The following is a 12844-nucleotide window of genomic DNA, read 5'->3' as shown; positions in this document are numbered from 1 at the left end:
TGCAACCTCTTTGGTAACAGTCATAACACTTCCAGACTGGGAGAAAGCAGTGGAAAGGCCCAGTTCTGACCTCTCACCAGTTTCAGAGCTCAGTAAGCCCTGAGATGTGCCTCGGTGAGAGGCCAGAAGCAGGTTTCAAAGCGTGGCCAAGGATGTGGCCTCAAGGGACAGCCCAGACCAGCCCACCCTACCGTGACTCGCTGCGCTCGTGGGCGGCCCAGAGAGCAGCCCCGGCACCCCCAGGCAGAAGATGGCTCGGGATGGGGAGGGCTGGCTGTGAGCCGTGCCCTGGAAGGTGGCTTTGATGAACCTCTTGGGACCTCCTGGACACTGGCCAGCGGGGCCCTCAACGAAGCAAGACTCGCCCGTTCCTGCGGTAGACAACGCCTCGCCTCAGCTGGCCCCGCGCCGATGGACTGATCCGACCACCTCAGCCTCCCCCTCCTCACACCATCCCAAAGAGAGTAATTGCTGTACTTGGAGTTAAAGATAAACATATATTGATTACACATGGTCATTAAAAAAAAAAAAAAAGAATAATAATAATAATAATAATAATACATTTCCTAGAACATTACTTAAGACGCTTTCGAAAAGCATCCAAGCTTCCCATCCCCTCCCCGCCTTCCCTTATCTATACAGAATAAAGTGCTTCATTTAGTTTGTTCACACTAGCAGAGCCACCAATACACTCTTTAACTTGGCATGTTTGGGCAACCGATACTGAATGCCGGAAAATAATACAGAGCCAAACACCAGGCATGAGAAACTAGTTTTGAGGCAAGTGCTTGGGGTTTCATTCGTTTCCTTCAAGTTCCATGCTACTGAGGTTGTTCTCATTCCTATTTTTTAGCTTTTTTTTTTTCTTCTTTTTTTTTTTTTAACTATTATTTTCTTCCTTTGCAAGTCCGACCCAACTCCCGTCGTGGTTCCGTGTCACCGGGCAGGGCTGCGTGTGGGGAAGCTCTCGCCGTCCGTGCGAACAAGGGGCGTCTGTCTGTCCGTCCTTCCCTCCCTCCCAGCTTCGGGCAAACCAAGAGTTCACTCAGTGGAGTTGTCTAGCAGCGGATGCTCATCTCTATTGCACTGTCACAGCCATTCCCACCCGTCTGTCCGTCCGTCCGTCCGTCCCACCGCGCCGGGGTTATGGCTGTGGTCCGTAGGGCCAGCCGCGCCTCACGGGGGTGTGAGGCCAACTGGTCTGTGCTACCAGGCTCCTGGGATGCATAAAACCAAAAACAAAACAAAAAAAAAGGACCCTCCCCACACGACTCCCTCCCTCCCCAAAAGTTCAAACGAAGGGGTGAGGGGGGAACAAAAGGAAAAACAAATCCCAACCCAGACAGGTGTGGGGCGTGGGTGCGTGGGAGGAGTCGCCGGCTGGACGTTGCGTTTGCGGCGTGTCCGTGAACTGCGCCGTGGAAAACAAGCCCCTCTCCGCCCTCGCGGTCTTGCCGGAGAAGGGGTGTGAGAGATTAAGGTGCAAGAGTTAAAAATTAAAGTAAAAATAAAAAAAGAATTAAAAAAAAAAAATTAAAGTAAAACGTAAAAAGCTTGAAAGCGACGGACCCGACTCCTCTGCCTCCTGCCCCATCCAAGCCCAGCTGGTGCAACAGGGCCGGCCGGGATGGATCTGGGATGGATCCGGGATGGACGAGACACTGCGGGAGCGACTCGTCTGAGCTCTTAGTACTCTAATGAAAACCAGACATGGAGACACACTGGGGCTGAGTAAGGGTGTAGACAAAAGGGCTCAGAGGCCTTGTAGGACTCCTGGGAACTGCCCGGGCCTTGGAGAGGGGAGGGAGCAGCAGGGATCTGGTTCTCCAAAGTGCTGTGTGCATGGTCACATCTCGACGTCTCCAAGTGGCTCTCGAAGGGGATGGGGCGCGGCTGGGATCAGTCACTGGGCTCTCCGCTGGGCTTCCACCCTCAGTGAAGTGCTCTCGTCTCACAGAGATGTCCAAGGGGGGCAGGTCCTCACTGGGAGAGGATGAACTGGGGCAGGAACAGGGAAAGCCACCTCCAGGTGAGTGGTACAAGGGAGCAGATGTTGGCGTGGGTGTTTACTTGGGGGGGAGAAGTCTATCAGCCAGGCAGACCATCCAAGCCCTCAGGGCACAGTGCTCCCATCCTATCTCGAGGCTGAGCATGAAGGAAAAGAGGCACAGGGAAACCTAAGGGGGATCTGGGAGGCAGTAGAGGAGGAGACAGCATGGACCACTCCAACACCTGCACAGGTATCACTGAATGCTTCTCTAAAACAATCATCTCCCAGTCTGGATCATGGTCCCTTCAGAAAGCCAATGGCCCCAAGAGCAAAGTGCCCCCATCCCTCATGGGTCTGTGTTTGGGAAGGCTTTGCACGACTCCAAGGAGCCCCAGGGTTATGGAGGATGGCAGGGAAGCCTCTGGAACCCACTGAGAAGGTCGATATGGAGAAGCAGCTCTGCCATAGCAACCTCCTTTTGCTCGAAGCAGATGGAGATGGGGGTGAGCTCACTGGTACCGAGTGAGGTGCTGGGGGATCCACGGGATCCCAGCCAGCATGGGGATCAAAAGCAATCTGTTGCTCCAAAATGCCAACATCCACAAGAGCAGCCAGCTTCCCCGAGATGCCAGGCATGTGGGCATCACTCAGCAGGAGGGCACAGCACTCGGCTGACCATCACCTCAAAGAGCACTCAGCACAACAGCAGAAGCTCCCCTGTCCTGTCCCTGTCAGGCTCCTGGATGTCCCTGGTCTGCAGAGCCCCTGAGCAGGGGGCTGACTCCTCCCATCTCTGCAGGGGCAGCCTCAACGCTGCCCAAGTGCTTTGCTGATTTGGTCCAGGAGGTGAAGCACCAAGACCTTTCAAAGAGCCTGGTGTGGCTCGTTATCCCCAGTGCTCTGCTCTCACTCAGAGCAAGGTGCAAATTAGACAGGGCTCCTACAGCCCACTCAGGGACCTCTCTTCCTTCTTGCTTACCAAGAGCTCTGCTCACCACCTCCTCCATGACCTGATCTGTGTCCGTATTTGACCCCAGTTCTGGCCTTGGGAGCAAGGAGTCAGCTGCAACACACCCCACCTCTCTGCCTGTGCTGGGTGCTCTCTGGCCCCAAAGGGGGCACTTCCCCAGGCAAGGAGACCATACAACTGTGGTCAGGCCGATATGTGACACCCTGGAGCAGAGCAAAACAGTGAGAAACCCAGCTGGGACCCCAGTGTACAACAAAAAGGTGACAGCAAAGCCTTCCTCTTCTCTGCCATGAAGCCAGGCATATTATTCCTAAGTGAAACCAAAGACCAGCTCAACTTCAGCAACTTCAACTAACCAACACTTCAGGGCATCACCAAAACAACCACAGCCCTCACTGGTCCCCTCTGGTCCCCCCAAACCAGGGCAGGGCAACAGATACCAAACCCACAAGGAGAGGCCAATCTTAGGAGAGCAATGTAGGCAACAAGCTGGAGGATGGGACATTGTCACCAGGCTGAAGGAGGTCTTGCTTTAGCTCCAGACCTTGCAACGGGACCCAACCTGGAGCTCACCCACCACTCAGGGGTTATTCGAATTTTTAAGGCACTATTCTGGGCCGATTCTGCCAAGGAATGGCAGCGTCCTGCTCCTCTGTCCCAGGCCACCCTCCCGCCGGTCCTGAAGCCATCTGAGCTCTCCCAGGGACAGCTCGCCAACTCCAGAGCATCCCCAGGAGCCCAGCTCCCTCTGGGATTAGCAGAAAGGGCACACTGGAGCCCAACACACTTAGGGCACCCAAAACTGAACTGGCAGCGAGCTGCAGATGCCCCGAGATGCAACGTGGGTGTTTGTGCTTTTGCCTACAGAGGAGGAAAACCTGGCACAGGGAAGGAAGATGTGGTGAGGGCTGTTAAGGAGAGCATGCTGATGGCTTTCCAATGGGGACATCCGGGCTCCTCCATGGTGCCCACCTCTCAGCCTGGTGGGAGAAGAGCCTGATTTGAAAGACCAGCTTTACAGTACAGGGATTCAAGCACCACTAACTGGATTTCAGCTTAGAAATATCGATGCACCGGCAGGAATTCTTTCTCTCAACGCCAGATATAAGGGCATCCTGCTCCTCCCAGCCCCGCCACCATCCCAGGACAAAGATGGAGCTGGAGATGAAGCAGAGACTGACAGCTTTTACCTACACCCTTACGGACGGACGGTGGTTCCCCCCCAACACCGACGCTCCTCTGGAGGGGCCTCTTCCTGCTCCCCCTTTCTGTAGAGGATGACGGGTGAGAAAAAGGAATAAAAACCCAAAACAACCCCGAAACGAGGAGGAGGGGGGGGTAGAGAGCAAGCAAAGCCTCGTCTCCCCGGGGGGGAGGCGTTCCCGAAGGGCAGAGCAGTCCGTGCAGGCGCATGGCTGGGGTGGGGGGCACCTAATTGTTGTTGGAATTTATCCTCCCCGCGGGAAACAGGGGAGGGGGCGGCGGTAGGTGAGGAGGAGGAGGGAGGGTCTGTGGAAGAGGATGGAGCAGCGGCAGGGGCAGGGGGGACACGCCGGGGCCGGGGGGCAGCGGAGCGGGGCTGGTGGCGGGTTGGGGGGCAGCCGTGTCCGAGGCCAAGGGGTTGCTGACGCGGAAACATTTCTCCTTGTGGGCCTTGAGCATGTTGGAGAAGCGGAAGCGCTGCCCGCACACGTCGCAGGGATACGGCTTCTCCCCCGTGTGGGTCCGGCGGTGCCGCTTCATGTTGGGCCGGCTGGTGAAGCTCTTCCCACAGATCTCACAGATGTAGGGCTTCTCGCCTGAGGGTGGGAGAATGTGGATGAGAAGCTGGGGGTTGGGCCAAAACCCCCACCACAGAATCAACCAGGCTGGAAAAGACCTCTGAGATCATCCAGTCCAACCCATGACACAACACCATCCTGTCAACCAGCCCATGGCACTGATGCTACGTCCAGTCTGTCCTTAAACACCTCCAGGGATGGTGACCCCACCCCCTCCCTGGGCAGCCCATTCCAATGGCTGAGCACTCTCTCTGTAAAATATTTCTTCCTAATATCCAACCTAAACCTCCCCTGGCACCTCTTAAGACCATGTCCTCTTTTTCTACTGCTGGTTCCTGGGAGAAGAGACGAACCCCCATCCAGCTCCTCCCTCCTGTCAGGGAGTTGTAGGGAGTGAGGAGGTCTCCCCTGAGCCTCCTCTTCTCGAGGCTGAACAGCCCCAGCTCCCTCAGCCTCTCCTCACAGCACTTGTACTCCAGTCCCTTCCCCAGCCTTGTTGCTCTTCCCTGGACCTGCTCCAGCCCCTCCATGTCCTTCCTGAGCTGAGGGCCCAGAGCTGGACACAGCACTCCAGGGGTGGCCTCACCAGCGCTGAGTCCAGGGGCAGAATCACTTCCCTGTTCCTGCTGCCACACTGTTCCTGATGCAGGCCAGGATCCATTGGCCTTCTTGGCCACCTGGGCACACTGCTGGTTCATGTTCAGCTTCCTGTTGATTAGAACCCTCAGGTCTCTTTCTGCTTGGCCCTGTCCAGCTACTCTGTCCTCAGCCCGTGGTGCTGCCGGGGGTTGTTGTGGCCAAAGTGCAGGACCCGGCACTTGGATATCCTTCTGTCCACGCAAAGATGCTACACCCATCCCATTGCTCTTTCCCCAGAGTTCCTGACTGCAGGAGTTTGGGGCAAGGTCAGGGGCTCTTACCTGTGTGTGTTTTCATGTGCTCATCAAAGTACTGCTTCATGTTGAAGTCCTTGCCACACCACTGGCACATGAACTGCTTGTGGCCGATGTGGATGCTCATGTGGGAGCGCAGCTGGTACTTGTACTGGAAGCGCTCGTTGCAGTTCTGAGGGGGTGAGATGGGGATGAGTCCCTGATCAGGACCCGAAACACCCCCCCAGGTCACCAGCAGTGAAGAAATCCCCTTTTTTCTCCCAAAAGAGAATCCAAATAAATGGCTTTTTGGGCCATAGCCAAACAGGTTTGCAGGCTGGATGGGCTTGGGGTGGGATGTAAGATCCAGGTACTGGGGGGACAGATCCTGGCATTGGATAAGTTTCATCACATGGTTGGTGGAACCCTCAAACCAGGAAGGGATCCCACAGTGTGGGAGCATCCTTGCAGCTGCACTGGTACAAAGCAGGGGGGAAGCCTCAAGAAGTGGAAGATCTTTCCCCAAATCAGCGGTTTTTTCCTCATTTGAGAGGACGTGGGATGGGGCCACACCCAGGACCTTACCTCACATTTAAAAGGCTTTTCCCCGGAGTGCTGGAGCGAGTGGACCTTGAGGGACATGCTACGCTTGAAGGACTTCCCGCAGGTCTCACAGGTGAATGGCATGTCCTTGGTGTGTGCTGAGGGGGAGAGGGGCAGGGTCAGGTCCCCACACCTCCACCATCCCTCTCCCCACACCTCCATCATCCCTCTCCCCACATCCCAGTCATCTCTCCCAACTCCAGTGCCCAACCCCAGCAAACCCAAAGTCATCTTGGGAAGATGCACAGCATCAACATTTTAAGTTCTTCCCTAATTTCTTGCCCAAACCCTCCTTTTTTTTTGATCTATTTGGTCCCTGCAAGGCCCAGGGACCTGATCTACCATCACCATGTGCAATTTGCTTTTCAAAGCCCAGCACTGGTGTGGCCTGGTCCTATTTTACAAGGGAAGGATGATCACACTTCAAACCCTCCTTTGAGCACTTCTGAGGTCTATTTTTTTCTGGTTAAATTAAATAAAAGGGGTTCTCCAACACCACACCCGATTGCCCCAAACCCATCACTGAGCAGACGCGGGTTCAACATTAAATACCAGGTCAAATTTTGAGGTTTTGATGTGAGAAAGCTCACACAAGATTAAGCCCAGCCCTAAACATTCAAGAGCAACAAAAAACCAGCTTTCACTGCCCAACTGCTGGATGGAGACCCCTAATGAAGTCTCCCCGTGGCACCGGTGCCCCCCGCACTCACCAACCATGTGTTTGCGCACGTGGGCCATGGTGTAGAACTTCTTCTCGCAGATCTCGCAGGAGAACTTCTTCTCTGCGTAGCCGTGGACGATCTTGTTGTGCTCGTGGAGAGACCAGAGCTTCTTGAAGCCCTTCCCACACGTCACACACTGCAAGGAGAGAGGGGATGGTGAGGGAAGCAGGGGAACGTGCCCAAGCACCACCAGCAGTTTCGTCTCACTGGGCAGTCACCTTCATCTGGTGAAAGGGAACATCACTGTGAAACCTACAGCTGAGATATCACAAATCAGAATGACCAGCAAGTCTGACACAGGCCTTGCCACTCCAAAACCTCCAAACCTCAAATTTCTATCCATGGGATGAGGAAGGGACAATGTCCTCCCAGGGAAGGATGTGGCATCTCCATCAGTGGCTGTATTAGGACTTGTGCAAGCGGCAGCTCATGCATCAAGGCCCTATTCCCAACTGGGAATTTTATTTCCTAAATGAAGCCATCACATAAAATAATCCCAACCCTCTGTGCATTAGAAGGCTGCAAAGAATATAGAATCAAGGGGAATCCCGAGCCAGGGCAGCACAACTTCAGTCTTCAGCAGGATACTTCACCACTAAATTATGGATACTTCACCACTAAATGAGTTTTCCAAACATATCTATGACTCTGTGATGTCCAAATGGACCAAAATGGACCCAAAAAACAGTCCATCAGCACAAGAAGAACAACACAACGTGCAGAGTCTTTTCCAAGAAGTTTTGGCTGGGATTTGCTTCAGCTCCAACAAGTTCAGTGTTTCTCTGGAAGTTCTAAGGAAAAGCTCCAGCTTTGGGGTGAAACCTGTTTGAAGCATGTGAGGGCAGTTCAGTGCTCAGGGAAACACTTATGTCCATACAGGAAACCACTGCTGGAGCACAGGGATGGCAGGCAAGGACCCTGCCAGGAGCTAAGGGTCTCTCTTTCTCCCAAGGGTCAACTCTTTCCACTTCATCTTTCCCTGACTCATCTTCCTCTTGGTCAACAGGGATAAAACCACCTCTTCTCCTCACAGATGTGTTGAGAAAATAATTCAAGCCTTGGAGGCACCTCAGAACAGCAGAGGTGAGCGGTACCAGTGGGCCCAGGGAGGGATTTCTCCACCTTCCCCTCCTACCCAGGGGAACAGACGCTCATTGATGGACTTCAACCAAATTTTGCTGTGATACCTTTGAAAATACACCTTTGTGCTGTGAAGTCACAGTATCTCTCCATATATATTTATATGTAGGTGCCCAAGGGGCAAAATTAGGGTCACAGAGCCACTCCCAACCCTCATCATCTTCATTCTGCCGTGCTCAAATGTCAACATGGGTAATCCTCTGAGTTTTACTGTTCCTGAGTATGTATTTCCATGGATTCCAGTTTTATCTCTGCTTTCAGAGGTATTTCAGGGCCAATTCAGGACTAGAGCCTGATATCAAAGACACATCAATATCCATTTTCTCCACTTCAAATGAAAAAGGCTGCAGGGGAATTTTAAAATGAAAGGTAGAGGGAAAGCAGCAGAAGTAGGAAAAACCTCAGGCTGGGACCAAACACCCCGGAGGGCTGAGCTCTGTGTCCTCAGTTACTGCAGAAAATCGTCACTCGAAAATGTGGAAGTAACATCCAAATGAGGGGGAAAAAAATGAGAATATAAATCCTTTCAGGTTAAGAGGAAAACGGCACAGAAGCTGACCAAAAAAAGAGTTTGAGGAACAATCCAACAAAGCAAAGGATGAATTGCTTTTCAGGTGGTGGAGGCAGGATGCACGTTAGGGAGATGGGAAATGATCACAGGGAGCGAGATGATGCCTAAAACCTAAAGCACTGTGGATGAAATTTGGGGACAAAACAGGGAAAGAAAGCAGCAGAGCTGACTGGGATAAGAGAGATGGTTCCTCTATGGATCTGGTTAAACAGCAAGAAATAAAGACTCTCTATTAAACATATAAAGTTAAAAAAAAAAAATCTCTTTTCCATGCAGACATAATTCCATGGTATATTGATAAAGTTATTCAATATTACCAGAGCAAACGGAGTGAATTTGGCTATTTGTCAAATTAAAAATGCTCAATTAAGTGAGAGATAATGATCCCTTTTTCCACAGAAGGAGGTCACTGCAGGGGCAATTGTGGCTCATCCTACTCAGAAATGACCTGGAAAAGGCATAAAAAAGGAGGGAGGAAAAAAGCGATGAGGTGACAGCCCCATGTGATCCACCTGGAAAGCAGATGAGGCTGAGGAAACATCCCGGGAAAACTCCTTTTTAATTTCCCAGGCTTTATGACAGGCTCTGAAACAGCCACCACCACTCAGGTATTGGAGCTGCGCTCATCCATCCTGGGAAAAACCCTCCAAAAGAAGCAACTTCAGTGCCGTGAATTTTCCAGGAATATGCACTGAAGGGTCAGTGCAGGCAGTGCTGCACCTGGGAGCTGAGACTGTTCCTGCCTCCCTGTTCCCTGTGTGCCCTAAGGCGGCCAAAATCTGCCTCATTCCCTATTTTATTTGGGATGCCATTGGCCAAGGACTCCAGCAGCACTTGGGTTGTGTTCCCTTCCTCAAGGAGAGCTGGGAGATCATTTAAAATCCGGTCACTGGCTGGAAGGATGATGGATGAACTCTCCAGAAATTGGGATATTTTTAATTAGCAGCAGCAGCATCATGGAAAACAGCTCATTGTGGATTAGGAGAAAGAATGGAGGGACCTTCAGGAACACACATTTGCTGCTCTGATGGGGTGCCTCCCTATCCCCCCCAAAACTGCACAGTTTGAACAGAGACAATTTGAAACACAGGATGTCTTTAGCACAGGGGGAAGGACACACCAAGCCTGAGCCACTCAGGGATGTCAAATGCTTTCGGAAATTTGCTAATACCCACCAAAAAAAAGCACAAAAGGCAGATTAAAACCATTTTGACTCCTGTCAGCAAATCTTCAAATTATGCTGAATAGGGTTCAGCCTGGGTGGGAACGGCTGGAGCGTGTCTCCATCAGGGTCTCACAATGTTTTATCCAGATTAACTGAATCAACTCAAAAGAAAAATAACTCTTCTAAAATTAACTCCATGCTTCCACCCAACCAGCCAAGGAGGAAGGAATAATCTCCCTGCACAAATCCCATGGCACTGTGGGACCCTCCTGAGCCTGAACACGAGTCATGGGAGAAGGAAGGTTCCTTCCCATCAGGATTACCTGAGCATGAGCCCGTCCCATAATGTAGCTGGGTGGGATGACCTCCATGGTGTTTGGGATGTCCCTCCCCCATCAGGATGTCCCATCATGGTGGGATGCTCCTCCTTTGGTGAGACGGTCCCACCTTGGTGGCATGTCCATCCACAGTGGGATGCTCCACCCTTGGTAAGGTATTTCCTGCTTGGTGGGATGTACAACCCTACTGGGATGCTCCAGTCTTTGGTGGGATATTTCCCCCTTGGTGGGATATCCATCCCTAATGGGATGCTCCACCCTTTGGTGGGATATTTCCCCCTTGGTGGGATGTTCATGTCCCTGCCCTGGGGATGGGGCTGGCTCACCTGGATGTTCTTCTCGCAGTCGGTCTGGTGGTGCAGGAGCAGCTCACTCTCCAGCAGGAAGCGCTTCCCACACTTGTCGCAGATCTGCATCCGGCTGTGGGTGACGTTCATGTGCTTCTCCAGGTACCAGCGGTTGTTGAAGATCCGGGGGCACTTCTTGCACGGGTAATGCTGCTTCTCCTCCAGCTTCACCTTCTGCCCCAAACCGTCCTGTTCCTTTTTCCTCTTCCTCCCTCGCTGGCCTTCTTCTTCCTCCTCCTCCTCCTCTTCCACCTTGGCCATCTCCTGGGACCTGGTTGCCATGGTGGGTTTGGTGGCCTTGGAGGCCCGGCTGCCCCGGCGGGGCTGCCCACCCTTTTCCCTTTTCATCTCCGACGCGTCTTCATCGTCATCGTCATCATCCTCTTCTTCCGTCGTCTCCTCCAGGTCTTCCTCCTCGCTGCGCTCCTCCTCCTCCTCATCACCCACCTCCGCATCCTCCTCCTCTTCCTCCTCCTCCTCCCCTTCCTCATTCTCCTCCTCCCCGTCCTCCTCTGTGTCGCGCCCGTCGCCATCCGGCCGCCCCATCACGGCCGCCTCGCTGGCGGCCGCCTTGCCCTCCGTGCCCTTGGAGACATTGAGGGTCTGGTTGTTGAGGTTCACCTCCACGATGATCTGCTCCCGGTTGTACGAGCCCTGGCTGTCCAGGTCCTCCTCGGACTCCTCCCCCTCCATCTTACACACTGCGCCGGCACCGCCATCCTTCTCCTCCTTGTAGTACTGCTTGGCGGGGCCGGCAGGGAGGGCCCCGCCGCCCGTCCCGTCCTCCACCCGCACCGAGAAGGGGTCGTTGCCCTCCCGGGCGTAGATTTTGGGGTGGGGGGCGTCCACCTCCTGCTTGATCTCGCAGTAGTAGGGCGGGGGCCCCGCGCAGCCCTCGGCGGGCAGGGCCATGTCAGTGGCCAGGCTGAGTGAGCGCGTGTCCAGCAGGTCCTGGCAGGACGACGCGATGTTGTTCATCTGCAGCACGGCGGCCGCGTTCAGCACGTCCTGCACATTGCAGGAGTTGACGAGCAGCTTGGAGGTGTAGATGAAGTTGAGGATCTGCTGGAGGCCCTGCGAGGTGAGGGCCTCCAGGGAGAGCTCCACGCGCTGCAGCTGCTTGTTCTGGGTGAAGAGGGAGTGGAAGAACTGGCTGTAGGCGGCCAGGACCCCCTTGTGCGCCGGGAAGATGCTCTTGTGCTGCACCAGCACGATGTCCACGTCGCACAGGTCCGGCTGAAAGAGGCGCTGCTCGTTCAGTCTGTCCATCAAACACGTGAAGTGGAGGGCTACATCCTCCACCAGGGAGTACTCAGCAGAAGGGTAGTCAGTCGTCTTTTCGACTATCAGCTGTGGGGAGGAAGGAAATAAAATTGTTCAACGGGGCTCTTTCCCCCCCAGAATCGCCCACCTGGTCGTGCCACCCATCAGTGGCCATGCGTCCCAAGACAGAGATGTCAACTGAGAAGCTCCGTTGCCATCCCCAACTTGGAGATGCCAACCAAAACACTCCATCCCCATCTCCAGCTTGGAGATGCCAACTGTGAAGCTCCACCTCCTACCCCAGCTTGGAGATGCCAATCCTGAGGCTCCACCACTAGACCCAGCTTTGAAACACCAGGAAGCTCCACCATGTGTCCCTGCTTGGAGTCGCCAACCAAAATGCTCCACCACCTGTCCCAGCTTGGAGATACCAACCAAAACGCTCCATCATCTGTCCCAACTTGGAAATGCCAACCAAAACACTCCATCCCCAGCTTGGAGAAACCAACCAAGAAACTTCACCAGCAGCCCCAGCTTGGAGAGATATCAACCAAGAATCTCCACCACCAGCCCCAGCTTGAAGATACCAACCAAAACGCTCCACCATCTGTCCCAACTTGGAAATGCCAACCAAAACACTCCATCCCCATCCTAAGCTTGGAAATACCAATCATGAATCTCCACCGTCAGCCCCAGCTTGGAGATACCAATCATGAATCTCCACCACCAGCCCCAGCTTGGAGATACCAACCAAAACGCTCCACCATCTGTCCCAACTTGGAAATGCCAACCAAAACACTCCATCCCCATCCCCAGCTTGGAAATACCAACCATGAATCACCACCACCAGCCCCAGCTTGGAAATGCCAACCAAAACACTCCATCCCCATCCCCAGCTTGGAAATACCAACCATGAATCACCACCAGCAGCCCCAGCTTGGAAATGCCAACCAAAACACTCCATCCCCATCTCCAGCTTCAAGATTCCAACCCAAATGTTCCACCACCAGACCCAGCTTTGGAACACCAAGAAGCTCTACCACCAGGCCCAGCTTGAAGACACCAACCAAGAAGTTCCACCA

General features: G+C 53.6%; 1 protein-coding gene across 3 annotated transcripts in view; it reads right to left on the bottom strand.

Annotated features, from left to right (window-relative positions):
* Positions 1–477: 477 nt before the first annotated feature.
* ZBTB47 (zinc finger and BTB domain containing 47) overlaps positions 478–12844 on the bottom strand; it is a 22261-nt gene continuing 9894 nt past the window's right edge. For all 3 annotated transcript variants that reach the window (XM_017830034.1, XM_017830032.1, XM_017830033.1), the window contains exons 2-6: positions 10479–11849; positions 6927–7074; positions 6199–6314; positions 5662–5806; positions 478–4759 (exon numbers count right to left, since the gene is read on the bottom strand). In XM_017830034.1, the coding sequence (XP_017685523.1) occupies positions 4392–4759; positions 5662–5806; positions 6199–6314; positions 6927–7074; positions 10479–11849 (2148 nt within the window). In that variant the 3' untranslated portion in view covers positions 478–4391. The remainder of the gene's footprint in view (positions 4760–5661; positions 5807–6198; positions 6315–6926; positions 7075–10478; positions 11850–12844) is intronic.

Source organism: Lepidothrix coronata, unplaced genomic scaffold (genome assembly GCF_001604755.1).
Source record: "Lepidothrix coronata isolate B3197 unplaced genomic scaffold, Lepidothrix_coronata-1.0 Scaffold173, whole genome shotgun sequence".
Classification (NCBI taxonomy): Eukaryota; Metazoa; Chordata; class Aves; order Passeriformes; family Pipridae; genus Lepidothrix; species Lepidothrix coronata.
The sequence above is the reverse complement of the archived record's forward strand: the minus strand, read 5'-3'. Positions and strand labels throughout refer to the sequence as shown.